The sequence below is a fragment of the Venustampulla echinocandica genome (genome assembly GCF_003357145.1).
Source record: "Venustampulla echinocandica strain BP 5553 chromosome Unknown scaffold_1, whole genome shotgun sequence".
NCBI classification, from domain to species: domain Eukaryota; kingdom Fungi; phylum Ascomycota; class Leotiomycetes; order Helotiales; family Pleuroascaceae; genus Venustampulla; species Venustampulla echinocandica.
Genome location: NW_022474206.1, coordinates 718,597 through 742,303, shown reverse-complemented (window position 1 = coordinate 742,303; position 23,707 = coordinate 718,597). Strand labels below are relative to the sequence as shown.

Here is a 23,707-nt window from a genome sequence, read left to right as displayed (position 1 = left end):
ACAACCTCGAGTTAACTCCCACTCTTGCTCCCATCTTGCCATACATATCCCTCACATCCAAGGACCGCGTTAACAAACGCCCAACATGAGAGAAGTCATTAGCATCAACGGTACGTGAGCTCCCAACGCGCCGCCACACCGCTCCGTCCCGTCGCCGTCGCTGTGCTCAACCCCTTCAAACGCAAAAGTTTATACTGATGGTTCTGCTCTTGAATAGTCGGCCAGGCCGGTTGCCAGATTGCAAACTCCTGCTGGGAGGTAAGCTTCCATATCAGATCGGCCATGGGGCTGTCCTGCAGCGTCTTCAGGAGAGGACCATGACTGACATGACTTTCTCGAATATAGCTCTACTGCCTTGAGCATGGTATTCAGGTATGTTTATATTCGCCTTATATGGCTGGGCCATGCCTACTGCTTCTAACCACTGCTAACTCTATCGCCCGTCACTAGCCTGATGGATATCTGACCGAAGAGCGCAAAGCTGCCGACCCTGATCAGGGGTTCAGCACCTTCTTCTCTGAGACCGGTGAGCTTAATTTACTTTTATATTTATGAGGCGATAACTAAACCATCCCCGCGTCATAGGCCAAGGCAAATATGTCCCCCGAACCATCTATGCCGATCTCGAGCCCAACGTTGTTGATGAAGTCCGCACCGGTCAATATCGGAGTCTGTTCCACCCGGAGATGATGATCACTGGCAAGGAGGATGCCTCAAACAACTATGCCCGCGGTCACTACACTGTCGGAAAGGAGTTGATCGACCAGGTCTTGGACAAGGTTCGCCGTCTTGCCGATAACTGCTCTGGCCTCCAGGGCTTCCTCGTCTTCCACTCCTTCGGTGGCGGAACTGGCTCTGGTTTCGGTGCCCTCCTTATGGAGCGTCTGTCCGTTGATTTCAGTAAGAAGGTGAAGCTCGAGTTCTGCGTTTATCCCGCACCACAGACCGCTACCTCCGTCGTGGAGCCCTACAACTCGATCCTTACCACCCACACCACTCTTGAACACTCCGACTGCTCGTTCATGGTCGACAATGAGGCCATTTATGATATTTGCCGGAAGAACCTCGGTCTGGAGCGACCTAACTATGAGAACTTGAACCGTCTGATTGCTCAAGGTAGGCTACATCGTTTTATGAAATGAAATACGCTAACTCGGTATGCAGTTGTCTCCTCCATCACTGCCTCGCTCCGTTTCGATGGTTCCCTCAACGTCGATTTGAACGAGTTCCAAACCAACTTGGTCCCATATCCTCGCATCCACTTCCCTCTCGTGGCCTACTCCCCTGTCGTTTCCGCGGCCAAGGCATCCCATGAGTCCAACACCGTCCAAGAAATCTCCATGTCCTGCTTTGAGCCAAACAACCAGATGGTGAAGTGCGATCCCCGTAACGGAAAGTATATGGCAACTTGCTTGCTGTATCGTGGAGATGTTGTTCCCAAGGACGTCAACTCTGCCGTTGCCACCCTGAAGACCAAGAGCACTATTCAATTCGTTGACTGGTGCCCAACTGGCTTCAAGATTGGTATCTGCTACCAGCCACCTCAAATGGTTCCCAACGGCGACTTGGCCAAGGTTAACCGTGCTGTGTAAGTCCACCTCCTTCCTTGATTACTTGTATCTACTAACACCATTAAGCTGCATGTTGTCCAACACAACTGCTATTGCCGAAGCTTGGTCCGCCCTTTCACACAAGTTCGACCTCATGTACTCCAAGCGTGCCTTCGTCCACTGGTATGTCGGTGAGGGTATGGAGGAAGGCGAGTTCTCCGAGGCTCGTGAGGATCTTGCCGCTTTGGAGCGTGATTATGAGGAAGTCGCAACTGATTCGATGGAAGGTGATGAGGGTGCGGAGGCTGAGTACTAGGTCATCCCTCGAGTGGCTAAGTGATATGTTTATCTCTTGCGGATTACATACTCGATGGGCTAGATTTGGAACTTGATTCATCACCATGCGTTCGGAGTGATTGGAGCCTCTCATGTTCAGCGGGGGTTCATGGAGCCGACTTCTTGTCTTTTCTCTTTTATTCGTTGTGAGTCCATTTGTTGGAGGTTATCTCGCCTCAAATTCAGAATGGTACCCAATGGCACCTTTGTAATTCAGATACACAATTGCAAATCAACGTCCATACATAATAAGCAACCTTTGGTTTTAGCCTACTGTGACATATTATCCACGTCGGGTTTCTCTGGCGATGTATGCTGGAGGAAATGGGTTCCTCGGGTGCCCCCGTTTCCTTCTACGTAACACATTGAAGTTCTGGTATTTGAGGCTTTCCCTACATCCCAAACCGTTTTAGACAGCCCCATTATCAAGTCTTTTCAGACCCCCTCCAGAATCCACTAAATCTACAGGTTATAACCGTGACCCATCATTATTCCGTAAATGCCCCAATATAGCACCTAACCGCCTCAGCGCCTTCGGAGTCTCATCCATTGGTTTCTGCTCATCCCTCATTTCCTCAACCTCCTTCCGCGCTTCCTTCACCAACGGCAACAACTCTCCCCAGACCTCATCAGTATACCGCGTCAGCACACCCTCCCATTGCTCACGCCAGTGTTCTCTCGCCTGCAGAGCCTCGTCCTGAGTTTCCAAGCCCGACATCTCTAAGGCAGGGGCTAGATTAAGTGGATGGTCGGCAGATATCTCAACGTGCTGCTGCGAAGGCTCAGGAGGAAATATCTCGTTCATTAGGGTGCGGATTTGAGAGATTTGCTCGTGGGAAAGTCCCCAATTGGGTGGGGATTCGTCTTCCAATGAAGGAAGTGAGAATTGTTCCTCCATGAGAAAATCGGGGGCTGATAATATGGCTAGGACTTCTTCGCCATCCCGAAGTTGCTGCTCCTGCACTGTCGTCCCAACATCATGGTTGTTTTGCAAATTGCTGGTTAGCGGAGGGTGTTGTGATCTACTCCATGCATCTACTAAAGCATTATGGTTCTCATCCCAGTTAGGTTTAAGAGCATCATCTCCACCAAGGCCGGTAATTTTCTCTTCAGAAAGAGAAGAAGGCGTAAAAGAATCAATCCCATCCAGAAATGAAGAAAACTCCTGCTCGGATAGGGAAGTGTGGGCTTCGCTGTCGCCTACTCCTCGAAAACCCCCTTCCCGCAGATGACTCGGCTGCTGCTGGGCTCGCGAACTTTCAGCCCATGCTGAACTTCCGCTTCCGCTTCCCCCGGGGATGTTGGAAGACGATGATGTTTTGTTTCCACCTGGGAGGGCAGAGCGCGCTGTGGCGTGCAGTTCATTCCTGGTTGGAGCTCCGGTGAAAGCGCTGCGGGAGAGGGTGCTTGCCGAGGCTGTGATCCGAGAGAGCAGTGAGGGATCTTGATCTTGTGATGGTGGTCCGTTGGGTGGTAGGTTGTCATTGTCTGTGGGCTTTTGGGGGCCTTTTCCTTTGTCTTTTGAGGAGCTCATGGTGTTGTGTGCTCTCTGGATATCTTCTTCTTTTCTTGGCTGCGCAGCCAACAATGGTGATCCAACTAGATAATTGAACAATTTCAGCTCAATTTGATAAGAGACGTTTATTCATCGATAGCGTATTTTGGAGGTATACTTGGTTATATAAAATTGATAGTATATTTTGGCATGTGAATGTGTTTGATAGAAAGACGTGATTTAACCACGGAAGTCCCGTTTTAGTCTCGGGACCTGAGCAGCGGGCCGCTTTAATCTGAGCCGAGGGTGGGCGGCATTTAGGGGAAATCAGAATTCTTAGAACCAAATAATTTACGACCTTCCAGTCACTTCATAACAAAACACAAAATAAAAATTCTAAAGCCACCGAATTGTTTTGTAACTAGATGTTGTAGTGTGGACGAAACATATGGTATTAAAATTAGCATGATCCGCAAATTCTGACACTCTGGTCTCGTTCTAGCCCCCTTACAAGCTTTCGGAAGAGAGCTGTCTATAATTCTACTACGGCTACCTAGCTAGGTTAGTTCATAGTTCCGAGCCTCGTGTGTAGGTGATTGATCTTCTCGCAAGCCTCATCCGCGATAATATATCGTTATCCAAACCCCGGCAACTCCTGGCAATGAGAAGCCAGCATAGATATTTCCATCGTCATTTCGTCATTTTCGTAGACCATAGAGTGGAAAGGATATGAGAAAGCTAAACTCTTCGCATTTCAAAGCTTTGATAATGCGCCGGCGATGTTCTCGACTTCTTCTAGCAATGGATTTGGCCATGGCTTGCGTATATTTGGAAGTTTATTCAACTATTATAGACGCACACTAGAAAGTGTCCACAATCGTAGGGCAGTCGAATTTTAATACCCGTTATGTCGGCAACACCACAAAATTCAATTGAAACCCAAATTTCTAGGAGTTATAAAGCTGTTTGTAAATAAAAGTGACGTCAGGTAGGTACGAATTCTAACACCCCCTAGTGGGTGGTGGAATACCACTTACCTCAGAAGTCAAAGTAAATGCACTAGGATGCTCACCTGTCACCTATTTGACATAACTATTTTGTGTCTCTTCTCCACTCTAGGTTTTGCGTTGTAGTGACTTTGGAATTGGATGAATCTGGAGATGTTGATGACGTAGATAGCGTAAATAACAAGATTTGATGACTAGTCATCTAATTTGGCATGGTGTCTTTTATTGAGCCCTAAAAAGACTAAAAATATAACTAAGAACTAGACTAGACCCGCACTAACTATAACCATCTATATCAAGCATTTCTACCCTTCGTTTTAGCTGCCCAAGTGTTTTGGGAACCCGCTAGCTTAAAGAAACCGTCGAGAGTAAACGCGAAATTGGGAATAGAGGCAAAACAAACAATTAAAAAATATGTATCACAAGGAATCTGTGATGAGAGGAGCGAGGTGGGAGGTGGGAGTCTCGACCTTTTGGTGGCAGGGGGTTTGGACGAGATGCGCAGCTTAAGACGTAGAGAAACTGATCAAACTCACTACTGTACCCGACGGGTACAGGCCATCCGGCTTGTTTTTTAAAAGCACATTTCGCTATTTTGACATATTAACAAGGTATGTCATAGCTCAAGTTTAATACCTAAGGTAGGTAGGTATGCTATCACGTATTATCTACATATTTATCTGTAGAATATATCAAGATAAAAGAGATAAGAAAGTATAACTTCAGGTAGATAATACGTAAATCGTCAAAACCGATGTGTCAAGTACTCGAGTATTGTGATCTGGCATAGTTCTTCCAACGGAGCCCCCTTTACTCGGGGTTTCTAACATATCCCGTGGCTATTAGCTTGATGCCTACCGCTTTGAGTTCAATGTTGTCGGTATTGGGGAGACGACTGATGGCATAGAGGATATGGGATATAGTTATTTAGAGTGGTGTGCTTGATGCTATGCCTTTTAACGTTATAGAGAGTTCGGATTCGACAGATACCTCGTTGATAACGGTCGAAGGTAGATTGTCTCTCCTTTTTTCTGTGGCACCTCGTACAAGACTTTGTCACTCACCTCGTCCTCGCTCTTCAAAAGGATTTGGCCCATTTCGATAATTGTTACTGGTCCCCAAGCTAATTCATTACCTTGACGAATTCCAAGTCTAATATCCCTACCTCTAGAACAATAGGATGGCTTGGTGCTTCGTTTAACTCAATTATATTAACGCGCGTAAATGAATTAGCTTCTTTCAATCTAGGAAGCCCAAATATATTTGCTCGTAACCAGTGCAACGGATGATCTTGTCCCTAGTTAAGATCTTTTTCTCCCCTTCGGTCGCGACTTCAATAGTCCTGTTCCCCACAAACCTCACATTACTCTAAACAAGCCCCACTCCCACCTGCTTAAACATATCGAATGCATAGCTATCAGTCCTTCGACCATCTCCCACTTCTCACCTTAGCTTCTAATAATTGAACATTCCGGGCGCCCATCGCAGAAGGCAATCCATAAGGACTGCCTTGTGAGGCAAGATGCACGACATTAGCGAAATTCCGGGTAGGCAGGCAACATTCGGGAATGCCCCCCGAACCAACAGCGCTCGACGAGAGCACGGCTCTTGTCGACTTTGGAGCGTAGAGTCTAGGCAGCATATTTGCTTACCTCGCCGCTCACGAGCACGAAAACATCAACAAGGATTTAGGAAGTAGCTTAGTCGACATTTTCAGAAACGTAGAGATTGCGTAAATCCTTCAAAAGGACGGAATTGACTCCTTGGATCTTAGGGATCCTTCGTAATAATTACACAATAATATAAGGCTTGCAGTGGCCACTTAGAAACTGCTTTGCATACAAACTTGGCATTTTGCAACGATGAGGTCACTGCCTATTTGTGGAAGCGCACGACTGGCGGCAGTGGAAACATTCAAAGCGGACTAAAACAGAATATAGAGAGTATATGCCGCGCCAAATCAAAGCCTAGCCATGCTATATCCACCAAGTATGATTGGTGATCCAGGCGCGGCCAGATAACAGGTGGTGTCGCGTTGTGCAGAGCAGGGTAAAGACGCCTTACCATATATGACCGCATCCCTGGGTACAGGCTTAATGGGATAATCCGGCTTGTCTGGTAAGTACAGTAGTATTGAATACTATATAGTCTTTCGATGAGACGTCTCGAGTGGATGAAGGCCAAAACAGAAATTAAAGACGATGTAATGTTCAAGAAGCAGACAGCAATAGAGTAGGCAAATACCCCGTATGTGACTTGCCCATAGAACAGGCTACCACGGTTCAACGGTCGTCGATCTCCCTATAGAGCTACCTGTGTTGTTGATGGTTGAATGACGCGTGCAGGGCCACGCCATACAATAAATGCCCTGTTTGCCAGCAGTCAGATGAAAATGCGACAGTGCGACAGCAAACATTCGGAGATTTGAACGACGTGTAAATGAAAATAGCTTAAACAACCCATTGATCGTTCCTAGAAATAAAGGGTTGGTGCGGAATGAAAGTTCAAAGCATAGCATATAGATGTTCTGTGCAGAAAGAAGACGAGGTTGTCATCGAAGGCGAAATTCGATCCAGTGAAATGTTGCTGCTGCTCTCGTCACTCGCCAAGCAGCAAAACCCCACGACCGTCCCTCGTCTCTCACATCTCGCACCTCAACCCTGACCTTTGACCGTGACCACCGAGTTGTCGTTCCATCCTCACTACAACCCAACCCAATACAACAACAGCACAACGCAAACAACATACAACCCAGCCCCAGAACCCCCATCACTCCAATATCCTTCGTCCAGCGACTCTTGTCAATCCCTTATCTTCCCACAGATCCCCCGCCGCGCCGCCGGAGCTTGCACTCCCACCTCACCACTGCCCACCTGGTTTCAACATTGACCCTTGCAAGCTACCTCAGCCTTTCACCTTCCAGCGCGATCAAGCTCAGAGCGCTATCTTCCCTAACGATCAAGCTTCTCGTGTGCGCGCCCGCGGCGTGGATATCTTGTTCTCCACACGGGTCTCGTTCAAGAGTCTAGCAAGATGGTAGACGCTGAGCCGAACTCTCCTACTTGGAAGTTCACACAGTTAGTCACTCCCCATTCTGCTTTGATGCGCGGAGCGGTTACATCTTTGGGGCGTGGCCCAATGTAATCTGCTTTACCAGACACGCCTTCACTATAGCTAATTTGCTGTCACATTGTTAACAAACTAACTTTTGATCAGATGTTTTGGTGATAAGGGAGATGTGGAGGATATCACAGAGGGTTGGTTATTCTCCGCCAGACGTCCGCACAAAGAGCTTTCTTTGGCAGATCAGATGCAAAACCACAGTGCACATGCTATAATCATAGGACAAGGCTGACGCCGTGATTTTAGCCGATATAATATCCACCGTGGAGTTCGATCATACTGGAAATTATCTTGCCACGGGAGACAAGGGAGGAAGAGTGGTTTTATTTGAGAGAAATGAGACGGTGCGTACAATGAAGCGGATGGCCTGGACCATAATGAAGGGCATGGAGGGACCAAGACCAAAATACTGACCTGATGCGAAGAAAAAAACTTGCGAGTACAAATTCCACACCGAGTTCCAATCCCACGAGCCCGAATTCGACTACCTCAAGTCCCTCGAAATTGAAGAGAAAATAAACAAGATTAAATGGTGCCGACGACAAAATGCTTCTCATTACCTCCTTTCCACCAACGACAAGACGATCAAGTTATGGAAGGTGTTTGAGAAGTCCTTGAAGGTGGTGGCTGAGAACAATCTATCCCATGATTTGACGCCTGGAAGCGTTGGAGGCGGTGGAGGCGTCCGGCCTATTGCGAATGCCCATTTTAGCAGTGCTCACGACCTTAAACTACCCCGCCTCACACACCATGACACCGTTGTCGCGGCTGTACCTCGTCGAACCTATGCCAATGCTCATGCGTATCACATCAACAGCATTTCAGTGAACAGCGATGGGGAGACTTTCGTTAGCAGTGACGATCTGCGGATCAATCTATGGAACTTGAACATTCAGGACCAGAGCTTCAATATCGTGGACATCAAACCTGCCAACATGGAGGAGTTAACAGAGGTTATCACCGCCGCAGAATTCCACCCCCAAAGCTGTAACTGGTTCATGTATGCCAGCTCAAAAGGAACAATCAAGCTCGCAGATATGAGAGAGAGCGCTCTGTGTGACCAGCACGCAAAGCGTAAGTGCTTTTATTCTCCACGGGTAGACCTTAACTGCTAACGTATCTTGCAGAGTTCGAGCAGGAGGAAGACCCTACCGCAAGATCATTCTTCTCAGAAATCATCTCCTCTATTTCTGACGTGCGGTTCTCCCATGATGGAAGGTACATTCTATCACGTGACTATCTCACAGTGAAGATTTGGGATGTCAATATGGAACGACAACCGGTGAAGACGATCCCAATACACGAACACCTGCGGCCTCGTCTCTGCGATACATATGAGAACGATAGCATCTTTGATAAGTTCGAAGTTGTCTTCTCAGGAGATGCGAAGAATGTCATGACGGGCAGTTACAACAACAACTTCATGATCTATCCTTCAGACCCTGATAAAGACCTCGAGGTGGTCTTGCAAGCCGATAAGTCAGCATTTAAGGCCAAGAAGGTCGGCGTGCCTACCCCCATCAACGCATCCACAAGCCCCACGGCGACAAATGGCAAGAAGGCGGGCAACTCGAGAGCTGGCAGCCCTGCGGCAGGAGGGGTTGGACAAGGTGGTAGAATGCGAAAGGAAACCGATGCCGACCAGATTGACTTTAACAAGAAGATCCTACACATGAGCTGGCATCCATTCGAAGACAGCATTGCCATCGCAGCGACCAATAACGTATGTATCCTGACACCGAGTTTAGTGTAGAATTGCTGCTGATCAGGTTTTAGCTTTTCGTCTTTTCCGCATTGTAGAAAGCGATTCTGCCAGATCTGGGTTCTATCGGCGCTTCAGTGCGTGGCAAGGTACAGCATTCACAAATCCGTTAATCCCAGGATTCGCAGCCCCCCTCAATTGCCCCGAGATTTTGCAGTCATGAGAAACGAAAACACAACATCATTATGATAGATAGATCGGCCACATGCACTGCGAAGGGGGTCGTAGTCAGTGTGAATAATCGGAGGATGGGTAGTCGTCTTAGCTGGCTGAAGGGTCCTGGTATTTTCTCCAGTAGCTGGGGGCAGTCGAGAGATAGGCCAGCAAACACATTATGGTATCGTTGTCACAGCTCGGGGGAATCTTTTCAGCGATCACTTAGGTAGACTAGCCACCTCGCAGATGAATAATGCAAATAAATTCGAGCATGCGGGAACCGTGTATGCCTATGTGAACCAAATCGATGCTATTTTATCAAGGATGCTCTCTGCTTAACAGTTGTTGTCTTTACTTAGTTGAAAACAGGTTGGAATTAGCTACGAAATCTAGATGGCAGGTTACAAGATAGTTCTCTTTAGGAATAGGAAATCCAGAAGTAATTCTAGTCTCCTGTCTTCTATAGTAGCGTCAAATAGCCCACTCCCATCCCACTCCCATCCCACTCCTATGTATCCCCGTATCCCACTTCCACGACCATTCGAGTAGTGAGCAGTCCATCCTTGGCGCATCATCCCTAGGAATACAGTACGAGATCCGTGGATGGCCTGTAACGGGGTACTGTCAGGCCTGCGCTGCTCTCCAGAACCCACTGGCACTCTCGTACTGCGTGAATACCCTCGCTGGCCCATCCTTACGGCACCGGCCACGGGCGACAAAACAAGCACAGAGCCAGCCCAGAAGGCCCCAAACGCCGGGATTTGTGCCTGAAACTAGAAGCTTTTTGGTCTGATGTTTTCCGCCACTCCCGCGCCGCAGCTTGTCACGATTGCCGAAGCCCTGCGAGGAGCGCAGAGCGCGGCGCTGATAGGGTCGAGGACCAGAATCCTTCAGCTGGCTGGCGCACTGGCTCCGCGGTACTTTACTACAGACTTGTGACTTTGGATGCGCCGCAGTGGAGGAACTCCGGACACTCTAACGGTCTGACCTCTGACCTCTGGACTCTGGAATGATCAATTGCCCATTTTTTGCTTGCCCTATCCACTGCCCACTGTTCCTTGCTGGCCTCCTCGCGGCACTTAGTGTGTGATCCCACACCTGGATCGATCTACTGTGTTTAAGTAAGTGCCATGTGCCGATCCTCCTTGTCCATGTCCATTTGTCCAGTCAGCACCGGGAGCATGAACGAGAGAGAGCGTGCTTTCCGGTGAACAACGTGTTAATTCGCAAATTCGAATCCTGCCTGCTCCGCCGGGTCTGCCGGCCCCTATATCTTCGCGCTGCCCTTGCTTGGGGAAGATCCCACAAAAACCAAGCAACCAGATGATGGCGAGGAAACGCAGAGCTGACTCCAGCAGCACCCAGCCCATCGTCAGCCCTATGACCTCCACTCCTCGTCGACGATCAACCCTCCGAGACCTGCAAAGCGCGCCAAGTGATGGAGGTGTAGTAGTCCCGAAGGTCATCAATGCTGCGCCGTCCTTGGAAAAAGCAGAGATGTATGGCATAGACGACCCGCGCCCGGCTTCCTCGAGGATGTTGGCTATGGCGGGCCGCATTTTTATCGAGACCATTCCGCAATGGCTCGCGGTGGGAGCGATGCTGGGCTTGATCTTTGGCGGCTGCTGCTCAAATGTGAGTAGAGTGCCCTTGCCCTTGCCCTGACGCACATAGCGTGGCTGTGGAGGAAAGGAGGGACGCTCATAATATTTTTGCAGGTTTTTGCGCTGGAAGCTATTGTGAAGTAAGTCAACGTGGCTGGATCTACTTGCAGGTCAATCAAGATGCTAATAGCTACGCGTCAGAGTCGAGCCAGACAGCGGTATGGACAAGCGAAGGATGGTGACCGCCTGCTATAACATAAAGCTGACGTCTACAGGGACGCTGTTGACTTTTGTCCAATTCCTCTTCGTTGCTACCACAGGATACATCTCCCAATTCGATCGAACTCGACCTCCGCTATTCCTCAAGCCGAACCGTGTCCCTATCCGCCGTTGGATGTTCAACATCCTTCTATTTTTTACGATTAATGTCTTGAATAATCATGCATTCAGTTACAATATATCGGTCCCGATACATATCATTCTTCGATCTGGGGGCAGTATCACAACACTCGCTGCGGGCTATCTATGGGGGAAGCGGTTCTCGAGGATACAAGTGCTGGCAGTCACCCTCTTGACGGTTGGGGTTGTGATTGCGGCGTGGTCGGACCAGCAATCAAAAGTACGGTACAATGATACGGTTAAAGATGTAGCTAATACCTATGGCAGAAGGACGTTCAGATATCGCAAGACCTCCCGCCCTTCAGCACCGGACTTGCCATACTATTTTTCGCCCAGGTGCTCTCAGCTATCATGGGCTTATACACAGAAGAGACATATAAAGAATATGGTCCTCACTGGAAGGAGAACCTCTTCTACTCGCACTTATTGGCATTGCCTCTATTTATCCCATTCATCCCCTCGATGCATAGGAAACTCCTGAAACTAGCTGCCTCTCGGCCGTTAGGATTACCATTCCAAGATTCATATGAAAATCTACCAATGGAGTTGCGAAAAGGGCTAGACCGAATATATATACCGAGCCAGCTCGCATATATGGTCACCAATGTACTGACGCAGTATGCTTGTATCCGGGGAGTCAACCTGCTTGCCTCGGCGGCATCAGCACTCACCGTCACAATTGTTCTGAATGTACGGAAGTTGGTGAGCTTGTTATTGAGTATCTGGCTCTTTGGGAACAGGCTTTCACCAGGGACCTTGATTGGAGCATTTATAGTATTCTTCGCCGGCGGAATGTATGGATTAGAAGGGTCCAAGAGTTCCGGACGAGCTAGACATAGGGCAGCCACTGTTACCACCAATGGTAAAATAGGACAGAATTGATATGTCAGATATCTAAAACCAACCGGTACAGTGTCTTATGCGGACTTGTTCAGTTATTCCCATACCTTTGTAGAGCGCTGCATTAATGTAGCGAAGTGAAATGTGATTGGAGTTGTCTAATGCAGGAACAAGGTTGGCCACTGCGGCTTACGGCGGCACAAAGATCCGCGTATCTCTTTATTACTTATCTATCATCATCTGGCATCTCCAAGAAAGCTTAACTGCATTATTGCATCGCATTATTGAATCACGATGGTTTACCCGTATGTCGACAATATCGATGATGAGTCGGACACAGGTATGCTGCCAGAGCCTGCTATGCCGTCATCAGATGACGGAAGCCCAGAGACTACGAGCCCTGATAATGCGGACGATGGAATGCTCCTTCGTGATGTCCAGGAGAAGACAGCTTACTACGACCACGCCGCAGAGAAGCAAGTGAGCCAGGAAGAGGCAAAGTTATTTTATCAACGGATTCAATTCGATGCACAGAAGACTGGAGGAAACAATTGGGAGAACTCCCAGAACTCCCCACAGGAGAGCCCGGCTTTGCTACCAAGGGCCCACACCAACGGGCTCGACGGACAAGCATCAATCCGACGGTCAGACAGTACTAATTCAATAAAGAATGGGCAAAGGGCCCCCCAAAGGTTTGCAGATGAGTTACGTCCCCAGAATAACCATTTATAGCTGACACTTGCGCAGCGCCACCAAATACAAACCTACTCTTCCCATCGGCCTGGCAGATCCCGCCAAACCCCCCGAGAGCAATACTATACAAGAGCCAGGTATAGCACTGGCTCCAGGGAGTCCTGCCGCATTGAATCGAACTGAACCATTACTTCGCGCCGATCGAGCTGCCAGAGACCATGCAGCACACCCACATCTGCCTCACGAACCTAAGCCGTTGCTGGAGACGGAGGGTATACATGGAGCTGGTGCTGGTATAGGCATCGGGAATGGTGCCGGTGGATTTGCCGATAATGATTCTCATATCACATCAGAACTAAGCACCATATACTCGAACGTCCGAAAGATCCTTGACATCCGGCACAAGTACATGCGGTTGTCGATGCAACAAAATGGCGACAATCCAAAGGACGATCCCAACTGGAACATCTACCCGCCACCCCCAGAACCAGCTTGGTATGAGGAGAAGGACCGTTCTAATAGTGGCTTTGGAGCTGGCAAGGCAAGTCAAAGTACAAGTGTGTCAAATAGCGTGATTCTTGAGAAACCTCAGAGCAAAGTGAACGACAATGTTAGATCTTTCAGCTCCACAAGCCTGTATCAGGCACCTCAGAGTCCTCATAGTTCCAAAGCTCACAAAAATAAACGGAAACTTGGCCAGGACATCGGTGAAGGCTTCGACATGGAAGATGTTTTCCCTCTGCCAGGTCCCAGCGAGATGACCTTTCGGCTGGATGGAAATGGCGTATACCAGGTATATGAGAACTCCAAGTCAGATGAAGTCGATAGCCCAGTCATGAACATACCCACAATCCGAGAGTACTACATGGATTTGGAAGAGATTCTCAACATTTCTTCTGACGGGCCGAGTAAAAGCTTCGCATTCCGCCGGCTGCAATATCTGGAAGGCAAATTCAATCTCTATGTGCTTCTGAATGAATACCAAGAAATGGCAGACAGCAAGAGGGTTCCTCATCGAGACTTTTACAATGTCAGAAAGGTCGACACTCACGTTCATCACTCTGCCTGTATGAATCAGAAGCATCTCCTGCGTTTTATCAAAAGCAAGATGAAGAAATGCCCCGATGAGGTAGTGATGTACAGAGATGGGAAGCATCTTACCCTGGAGGAAGTCTTCCAGAGTATCAATTTAACAGCGTATGATCTCAGTATTGACACGCTCGATATGCATGCTCACACCGACTCGTTCCACCGATTCGACAAATTCAATCTTAAATACAATCCAATCGGGGAATCACGTTTGAGAACAATCTTCCTCAAGACCGATAATTTCATTAATGGTAGATACCTAGCGGAGATCACCAAGGAGGTGATTTCCGACCTAGAGTCAAGTAAATACCAGATGGCAGAGTGGCGTATCTCGGTCTACGGGAGAAGTCTTGACGAATGGGACAAGCTAGCCGCTTGGGTTGTCGACAACAAACTGTTTTCGCACAATGTCCGCTGGTTGATTCAAGTTCCCCGGCTGTTTGACGTTTACAAGTCCAGCGGTTTAATGGAGAACTTTGAGCAAGTCATCGTAAATTTGTTCCAGCCTCTTTTCGAGGTTACCAAAGACCCGAACAGCCACCCGAAACTACACATTTTCCTTCAGAGAGTCATCGGCTTCGATAGCGTTGATGATGAAAGCAAACCAGAGCGCAGACTCTATAAAAAGTTTCCCGTACCCAATGTCTGGGATTCGAAACAAAATCCTCCATACAGTTATTGGATCTACTATCTGTTCTCCAATATGTCGTCTTTGAACGTGTGGCGGAAGCAGAGAGGCTTCAATACATTCGTTCTGAGGCCTCATTGCGGTGAGGCGGGTGATACAGACCATCTCGCTGCGGCAGTCCTCTGTTGTCATAGCATCAGTCACGGTCTACTGCTCCGCAAGGTTCCGTTACTTCAATACATATTCTACCTCGAGCAAATCGGCGTAGCAATGTCTCCACTCAGTAACAACGCACTATTTCTAGCCTATGAACGAAACCCGTTTCTACAATATTTCAAACGAGGCTTGAACGTTTCCTTATCGACAGATGATCCTCTTCAGTTTGCCTTCACGAAAGAGCCCCTTATCGAGGAGTATTCCGTTGCTGCCCAAATCTATAAACTTAACGCGGTAGATATGTGCGAGCTGGCAAAGAATTCGGTATTGCAGAGTGGATACGAGCATACCATTAAACAGAGATGGCTAGGACCTGCTTACTACCTCCCTGGTGTCAGGGGCAATGCAATGGCGAAGAGCAATGTTCCTAACATTCGTGAAGGATATAGGCATGAGACTCTACTTCAGGAGCTTGCAATGTGAGTGCTTCGGCTGATGAGTATGTTCGAGCAACACCAACTGACAATAATAGGATTGAACGGTATACGGGCCATTCAACACCAATCGCCGAAATTCATAACAAAAACGAACCAGGTCCCTATAAAGTACCAGAAGGTCCAACTTCACCGATATCTATGACGAATAATATGAGAGCTTCGCCGAGCATAAAGTCAGCCGAGTCCCTAGCTTACCAGCAATCCCCTGCCCAAGCTGCTCGAATCCCGACCTCGCAGTCGCAGGTCCAACTAGATTCACAACAGAGCAGCCACGTCAACCGTAGTCCGTTGCAGCATGCTAAAACATGGGACAGAGGGAGTTCTGTCTCGCTGCCCCATGCTGGTGCATTGTCAAGAGAATCCTCATGGCCTGTAGAGGGGTTCGCTGATCTACACCTATCTGGAAACGAGCCTAGGATCTTTCCCGGATTGGTCAGTAGAACGCAGAGGCGGGACAGTGTAGCGAAGAAGAATGGTACGGGTGAGGCGGGCGAATATGGTGGCGTAGGTGTATTGTCTAAGCAGGGCGGAAGGAGGAATTCGATACGAGGGGTTGATGGTGCTGTGGAAGAGGAGTTTGAGAGTGACGAGGAGTCAAATTAGATTGTATGGTTTTACGATGAGCAGTAAATGAGTTTCTTGGGGTTGGGAAAGATGAATAGCGTAATATTCCGTGCCTTATTTGACATTGGAGAGATAACGTTGGTTAAATTGGCGGTTGGGATTGTATCAATAACAGCGTGGGCAGGAACTAGAATTGATATCCTATAGAATTACCGTGCTTGTGCTTGTGCCCGTATAGATTGTGCCACTCTTGGTGTTACTAGGTATGTATTTTAGGAATTGACTTTTGAGGTTATCAGTATCCTTGCTATAAACTTGCCCAATAGATCATCAACTGCAATTTCGATCGGCAGTTACCTTTCCCGAAGCTCTACAGAATTCCCCCGTGGGAAGGACAAAACAATAGGCTAAACCACAAGGAGAAATTCGGCACGACTTCAACACCTTTTTTTTAATCTTCTGTACAACAAAAGCCAGGCATCTTCACAGGCTTCCCAAGTTCATCCTCGGGCACGTCTCATTATTCTTTGTTTCTTTTCCCACGCCTGCGCATATACTTCGAATTCCATGCATTGACCGGGAAAGATATTATCCGCCAGTTCGCCGTTAGGTATCGATATAATTATCTCATATCACTCCTAATTAGAGCGGAGGGTTAAAAAACAACAAAACTTCACGATGAGTCAAAGGCCGTCGAGTCAACTCTCGGAAATCGACAATGATCAAAAGTGGGGACTGACAGAACAACCACCACATGAAGACATTCTACCATCAACCCCCTCTCCAGTCGCAGAGGAAGCAGCTGCAGTTTGTGAATCTAATCATGGCGATGATAATAGAGATTTAGAGCGCCGGCTGGTGAGGAAGATTGATCTGCGATTATGCACGATTGCGGGGATGCTTTGCAGTTTGAATTTGTTGGATAGTGGGATTATTTCGAGTGCGAGTGTGACGACGATTTTTGAGGACTTGGGGCTTGGGGTAGGGAATAGATATGTGAGTCTTCGGGAGTTTTCTTGTGCTTGTTTTGTTTTTGTTATTTGTTTTGCTGTGGATCATAAATGAGGCATATAGTAAAGATGGGAACATGAGGTACCACCAATGACATTGGCTGAGGAAAACTTACGCGTTCTAGAATTTGGGTTTCGTGGAGGGTGTGTTGGATCTATACATCTCAAATGTATTAAGAATTATAAAGGGTAGCTTGGGAGTTTTGAAATATTGCTAGGGAAAGATTAGTAGTGTCTCGATTAATGTCCATAGCGAGTATATCTAGTTTGAGTGGGAGGCGAGAGAAGTTGGAAGGTGATTCTTAAGGGTAGGGCTGATATAAATAATAGTCGGTAGCTATCCTGGTATATACAGTTGCGAGCGTCGCATTTCAGTTACCTGCTACGATTGCAGTGCGGATTTTTGGGCCCAGACTGGTGTTCTCGATCATTACTGTGGGGTTTGGATTGGTCACTATGGTGAGGATCTTAATTCTAGTGAAGTACCTAAGGTTAGTTTTCTAATTGTGGATATCTAGTGTACGGCGTTCATCACCAACTGGCAGCAAATGGTGGGGTTGAGAGTGCTGTTGGGTATAATGCAAAGTTCTATATTTCCCGGACTCAGCTACCTGATCAGCACTTGGTATACCCGGAAAGAACAGCAACTACGCTTTGCCTTCTTGCAATCCGGCGAGGTAATTATCCTTGGTCTTGGGGGATTCCTGAATTTCGGGTTGAACCACCTTAATGGTCGGGGCGGACTTAAAGGTTGGCAATGGATGTTCCTTGTGCAAGGTCTTATTGCTATTGGTAAGTTATCCTCGCTAGAAGGGTGACTTGTAATGTGTTTTGTGAGCTGATATTTTGAAAAATAGTTATCGGTTTCATCACCTACCTCTGGATCGTCGACTTCCCAGAAAACTCCCATAAGAGCTTCCGCTTCCTCTCCGCTGAAGAACAAGCCTTTGCAGAAAACCGAATCACAGAAGACAGAGATGACGTGCAAGCCGATCCATTCTCCTGGCGGGAATGTCTCATACATTTTCTTGATCCGAAACTCTACTTGTTCGCCATGCTGTTCTTCTGCTTGAATCTGGTATCCACGTCGTTGTCGTATTTCCTACCGATTATCCTGCAAGCGGGGATGGGATTTTCCACGGACAAGGCGATTCTTCTCTCTGCTCCGCCGTACTTTTACGCTGTTATTCCAGTCATTATATCATCCATTGTCGGCGATCGATATCAGCTGAGAGGCTTGGTAATTACTTTCAACTGCCTCTGCACGATTGCTGGGTTTGGTATGCTGGGCTTCTCTGAGCAAGTCACGGTCCGGTATGTGGGAACATATCTTGCCACTGGGGCCTATATTAGCAATGTGAGTATCTGATTCCACAAGATAACGTATTGTTCTGGTAGACTTGCCACGACGCAATACACCCTTTCCAAGTAGCTGATGAAATATCCCTGAGATTGAGGTCCGCTGACAGCTTGATGATCTAGTGGGCCGCAATGACCGCATATCAAACATCAAACATTGCTACGCAATGGAAGCGCGTGACATTTTCTGGGACCATCGTAGCTTGCAATGGACTTGGCGGAATAGCGGGAAGCTTTATTGTGAGACAGCAAGAGGCGCCTAGGTATATGACTGCCATATGGATCAGTATAGGATCGCACATCGTGATTATCTGTATAGTTGCAGTTTTCTCGGTGTATTTCTGGGTTGCCAATTCACAGCAGAAGAATGGGAAGAAGATATTAGAGAGCAAGATAGATTTTAGATATACATATTGAGACGAGAACAAGGGGGATAATGAGTGGTTGAAGACGCCTGATACACTCTGTGCCGGGACTTCACAACCACACATAACCACGGTAGAATCGACCATTGACACAGGAGCATTGTCATTCAGCCACAGCAGGATCCCATGGCATACTTTGCCAGGTTTATTCAGTTGATGTTATTCACAGAAGACGGTTTCTGTGGCGAGGCCAACAACACAGAACTAGCGCTTTGAGCATACATGCTACCACAGCAGCAGGGCAACTTTCCCCTCTGCAACTTTGCAGCTCTTGCATACTTGTATATATAACAGAAACCCATGTTATTATCTGCTCCTCTCTCTCTTCATCGTCCCCTGATCATTTAGTGACGTTATTCGTAGTTGATAGATCGACTGGGCACGCTAGCCGAAGTTTAGACGGACCGGTGGCTGGCGCACCAAGACCCAGGCCCTTCACCCTCTCACACGTCTCTCCTCGCTCGACGCTCACTCATCACTCAGTCTGGTGGACCAGCCAAGCTGATATTACCTCAGTATTGTCGCAGATCACCACTACCACAACGCCCGCCACAGCCACGACAGCTTCGACTTTGCGCAGTATCCTTAAGCCAGCGCCAGCCTTTGTGCTCTTGTTGCTTCCGCCTTTCCACGTTCACGAACCAAATCCAGAAGCTCCCTATTCCCCTGGCGGCAGCCCGATCCTGACCTTGGCCTCAACCTGGGCTTGAACAGGCCGAAATTGCATGGGCCCATCCTACCTGGGTTTCGAAGGAAGAATTTGTGTTGAGTCCCTAGAAACGAGGAGAGGCTGTGGTGCTACGAACTGAAAGGGCGAAGATGGGTTTCCTCGGGATCTACAAGGCTATCTACGACTATACGCCCCAAGGAGAGTCGGAGCTCACGATCGCTGAGGGGGATATATTGTATGTGCTAGAGAAGAGCGGAGAGGATGATTGGTGGCGCGCGAAGAAGAGGGCGACGGGCGAGGATGAGGACGAACCAGAGGGATTGATTCCTAATAATTACATTCAAGAGGTATGCTACATATTTCTGCCGTGCGCGTCTTGATCTTGAGGGACCGGTCACCAGGAAGTCCCTCATTTCCCTAGAGCTTGACTTGTTTGCTGTTAATTAGATGTGCACGGCCAAGTAATAGGGAGATGTTGCTAATGAGAATGCAAGGCCGAACCTATAAGCCACGCCCGCGCGCTATACGACTACACCAGACAGACAGACGAGGAGCTCTCATTCTCTGAAGATGCCCAGCTGGAAGTGTTTGATACATCGGATCCAGATTGGATATTGGTTGGGCTTGATGGGGAGTATGGATTTGCGCCGGCGAACTATATCGAAGTGCAAGACGAAAAGGAACAGGAGAAAGTGCTAGTTGCACAACCCCGCCCTCCAATCCTTCCAAGACGGCCGGCTCAGGCTGAAGCTGAGGATGAACCGGAGACGCCAGAATCGCCTATTAGTCCAGTTCAAAGCCCAGCCGCTGCTCTAGCAAACGTCCTTACTCAGAGAAAGTTATCTGCCCCGGCAGCTAGACCAACACCACCTCAGTATACCCCTGAGGCTTCAGACGAGGATGAACCACCGACTCCAACACTGCCTGCCAGACCTGTCTCTCAGGCGAGAGTTCCTGATCGCATCGATGTTCAGGCTGCAAGATCGGCACCACACCATGGCGTGTCGGCATCTCCACCATACAACAGAGCTACCCATCGAGGCATCGATGAGGAGGTTGCACAACCCTCCCCCCAGGGCTTCCACATGTATAATATCAACGAGATGGTGTCGGTCATGGGCAAGCGCAAGAAAATGCCAACCACTTTGGGAATCAATATGGGAACTGGTGTAATACTGATAGCCCCTGAAAAGACTCGGGATGGGCCGGAGCAGAAGTGGACGGCAGAGAAGATGCAGCATTACTCATTAGAAGGCAAACATGTCTTCCTTGAGTTGGTCCGACCAAGCAAGAGCGTAGATTTTCACGCAGGCGCGAAAGATACAGCAGAAGAGATAGTCAGCGCCCTTGGAGAGCTTGCAGGTGCTGTTAGGGCTGGAGGATTACAGGATGAAATAATGGCCGGCTCTGGTCAAGCCCAAAAGAAAGGACAAATTCTTTATGACTTTATGGCGCAAGGAGACGACGAAGTTACGGTCGCAGTTGGTGATGAAGTCATTATAATTGACGACACGAGGAGTGAAGAATGGTGGCAAGTACGGCGCCTTAAGACAGGGAAGGAGGGAGTTGTTCCGAGCAGTTATATTGAGATTACTGGAACCATCAGTGTCCCTAGTATGAGTGGCCTCAATGCTGGCCGGTCGGGCGTCGACCAGAACCGATTTGAGGAGGAGCGTCTCGCGAAAGAATCTCTGAAAGCAGCTCGGAGAGAGGAGGATTCGCGAGGGTCAGAGGTAGGCCCTGGCATGCGTTTACCCGAAAGGGGCAGTAGTTTGTCGGCGATTGACAATACTCCACAACAGAGAAGTAGACGAGAAAGTGGCCGAAATGATAGCAGCGCATCCCGCTCTTCAAAATCTAGTGAGTATACCTGCACCTGACTTATGATTGCATACTAATGGCTTCCAAGAACCCGATCCCACAAAAGTCCGAACCTGGACCGACCGGTCGAAATCCTTCAGCGTCGACGCTCAATTCTTGGCTTTGAAAGATGGCAAAATCAATCTACACAAAATGAATGGTGTCAAGATTGCTGTTCCAGTTGTCAAGATGTCTGTTGAAGACTTGGAATATGTCGAGCGGATCACAGGAGTATCGCTAGACGAGGACAAACCATTATCAGATATCAAAAAACAACGATCAAGACAGCAGGCTGACTCTCGTAGTTCAGGCTCTCAACATGTGGGCGCTACCATCGAACGTTCGCAGAAGCCCGAGTACGATTGGTTCCAATTCTTCCTCTCATGCGATGTTAACGTGGGGCTTTGCGAGAGGTATGCCCAAGCTTTCCAAAAGGATTCCATGGACGAGAGCGTCTTGCCTGATATCGATGCTACCATACTCCGAACCCTTGGTTTACGTGAGGGTGATATAATAAAGGTGATGAAGGCGCTCGACAAGAAGTTCGCTCGTTCCGGAGGAAAGAGGGGTGTTAGCTTTGGAGGTGAGGAAGTTATCGGCGCTGATGGCGATGGCGGTGGGCTCTTCTCTGGCCCTGGTGGTACTTTGAGGAATAATACTCGCAAAGGGCGCCCTGCGCCTGCGGTTCAGACCCCCTCTTCTGTGGATCCAAACGCCTTTTCTCAGGATGCTAAAGATAAGGACAAACCCACCCATGAAGGTGTCGCTACCCCGATCGCCTCTGCGCCTATACCCGCTCAGAAGGATGTAGCTAGAAGCGGATTCGACGATGATGCTTGGGATGTAAAGCCATCGAAGCAACAACCCCAGCCACCTTCGAGTCAATCAGTTAGCCAACCTTCTCAAGCTCCGACAGTCTCAGCACCTGCTCAGGTGCCCGCATTAACTAGTTCTATGCAGGAAATTTCTCTCCTGTCTCAGCCATTAGAGCCTACAAAAGCTCAACCTCTTCCTCAAGTCACTCAAGCACCGGCACCGCAACCTCAACCCCAAGCCCAAGGACCACCACCAGTCACACCATCGGTTTTCGCCGGTATTGGAAACCAGCAGACAGGACTTCCACAACAACAGACTGGCGCTAATATGCAATTCAACCCTCAGATGCCTTTACAGCAGGGCATAGCTCGTCCTCCTCCTGGGCAATTCCAGCCGCAAACTCAGGGCGGACTCATGATTCCCGCTCCCCCAAGTCGACCATTGTCAGCACCCCAGGTAAACCAGCAGAGCGCATTCTCAATACCTCCACTCCAAGCCCAGACCACCGGAATGCAAACTTCTGCAGGCTTCCAATCTCAAATAGCTCCACCTGGCCAGAGTTTGAACGATTTAAGGATGATGACTGGTTACAACGGCCAGCAAAATATGCCACAGAACAACATGGGCATGATGAACCAGCCACAAAATTTTAACCAGTTCAACAACCCCCAAGTACCTAATGGGTTCCAATACCCAATGCAGACGGGCATGCCCCAGCAAAACTTCATGAACAATGGAGCAGGACCATTTGCTGATCCACGGCCCCAGCAATTCTCTCCAGCCCAGCAGCAGCCAACTGGATTTCAAAGCTCATTTGGGCAACCTCAGCAACAATTCCCACAACCTACTGGAGTCAATTCCTTCTTACCTCCCCCATTGCAACCCACACCCACAGGTATGCAACAGCAGAACGGATTCCAATCTTCTTTTAGCCCGCCGCCGGTTCCCCCAATACCCCAACAAAACACTGCTATGCCTTTGGTCCCTCAAAAGACGGGACCTCCTCCACCTGTCAGGTTCGGGGTTTCGGGCGATACCAAGAAGCTTATGCCTCAAGCTACAGGGCGTAGAGCAAACTTGGCACACGCTAGTAAGTAACCCCTTTTACTATTCCGGCCATGAATAACCAGTTTCTAACGTATTATTTTGCAGCTCCCCAAAACCCATTTGGTTTTTAGAGCACGAGATGTGTACATTCCTCGCACATTAGCGGTTCTCTTCTCTGTAGAATAGGCATAGCTATGCATTGAGATGTTTATAATCTTTACCCTTTTATTACATGATGTATCGACGATCACTTTGTTCTTAATCAGTAAATGAACCTTCCAATGGCTATGTTTCTGTGATGTTCCGATGCCTTTTCCTAGGGGAGATACCTTAAGCCTGTAGATTGAGTGGCCCAATCAAGAAACCTAATTCTTTGGGGGTTGGGTAATGGTTCCCCACCGGCCTGTGTTGATCTCGGTGAGAGAATCATTGGTTTGTTTACTACGAGCAATAGCCGTTTCAGCTACCAATAGTGATAATAATAGATGGCATGGTTACGGGAAATGAAGATAATATCCCAGAAGACCCCGTATCTCGACTACTCCAGGTCTCTTCTATGTTTTGGCTCTGATAATGTCAGGGTAATTATTGTGGAACGTAGTGCCCTTGCTTGATTAACGA

The 23,707-nt window shown here is 48.3% G+C and overlaps 6 protein-coding genes across 6 annotated transcripts; 5 read left to right on the top strand and 1 right to left on the bottom strand.

The window, feature by feature from the left end:
- Positions 1-85: 85 nt before the first annotated feature.
- On the top strand, positions 86-1,866 carry BP5553_02777 (Tubulin alpha chain; the record flags this gene model as incomplete). Its single annotated transcript, XM_032011400.1, has 7 exons — positions 86-110; positions 218-258; positions 346-372; positions 451-526; positions 586-1,116; positions 1,165-1,588; positions 1,638-1,866. The coding sequence occupies 7 exons, from the start codon at positions 86-88 to the stop codon at positions 1,864-1,866; spliced, it is 1,353 nt and encodes a 450-aa protein (XP_031871093.1).
- Positions 1,867-2,355: 489 nt separating this feature from the next.
- On the bottom strand, positions 2,356-3,420 carry BP5553_02776 (uncharacterized protein; the record flags this gene model as incomplete). The annotated part of the gene is made up of 1 exon (XM_032011399.1): positions 2,356-3,420. The coding sequence occupies one exon, from the start codon at positions 3,418-3,420 to the stop codon at positions 2,356-2,358; it is 1,065 nt and encodes a 354-aa protein (XP_031871092.1).
- Positions 3,421-7,421: 4,001 nt separating this feature from the next.
- On the top strand, positions 7,422-9,311 carry BP5553_02775 (Protein phosphatase PP2A regulatory subunit B; the record flags this gene model as incomplete). The annotated part of the gene is made up of 6 exons (XM_032011398.1): positions 7,422-7,528; positions 7,605-7,645; positions 7,758-7,855; positions 7,937-8,585; positions 8,639-9,234; positions 9,288-9,311. The coding sequence occupies 6 exons, from the start codon at positions 7,422-7,424 to the stop codon at positions 9,309-9,311; spliced, it is 1,515 nt and encodes a 504-aa protein (XP_031871091.1).
- Positions 9,312-10,755: 1,444 nt separating this feature from the next.
- On the top strand, positions 10,756-12,314 carry BP5553_02774 (Multidrug resistance efflux transporter EmrE; the record flags this gene model as incomplete). The annotated part of the gene is made up of 4 exons (XM_032011397.1): positions 10,756-11,064; positions 11,148-11,173; positions 11,235-11,652; positions 11,700-12,314. 4 exons carry the CDS (start codon positions 10,756-10,758, stop codon positions 12,312-12,314), a joined length of 1,368 nt encoding a protein of 455 aa, XP_031871090.1.
- Positions 12,315-12,566: 252 nt separating this feature from the next.
- BP5553_02773 (AMP deaminase) lies at positions 12,567-15,938 on the top strand (the record flags this gene model as incomplete). The annotated part of the gene is made up of 3 exons (XM_032011396.1): positions 12,567-12,964; positions 13,020-15,317; positions 15,371-15,938. 3 exons carry the CDS (start codon positions 12,567-12,569, stop codon positions 15,936-15,938), a joined length of 3,264 nt encoding a protein of 1,087 aa, XP_031871089.1.
- Positions 15,939-16,577: 639 nt separating this feature from the next.
- BP5553_02772 (uncharacterized protein) lies at positions 16,578-23,217 on the top strand (the record flags this gene model as incomplete). The annotated part of the gene is made up of 10 exons (XM_032011395.1): positions 16,578-16,895; positions 17,240-17,368; positions 17,428-17,701; positions 17,767-18,266; positions 18,392-18,531; positions 19,064-19,325; positions 19,471-19,710; positions 19,858-21,223; positions 21,273-23,129; positions 23,192-23,217. The coding sequence occupies 10 exons, from the start codon at positions 16,578-16,580 to the stop codon at positions 23,215-23,217; spliced, it is 5,112 nt and encodes a 1,703-aa protein (XP_031871088.1).
- Positions 23,218-23,707: the final 490 nt, after the last annotated feature.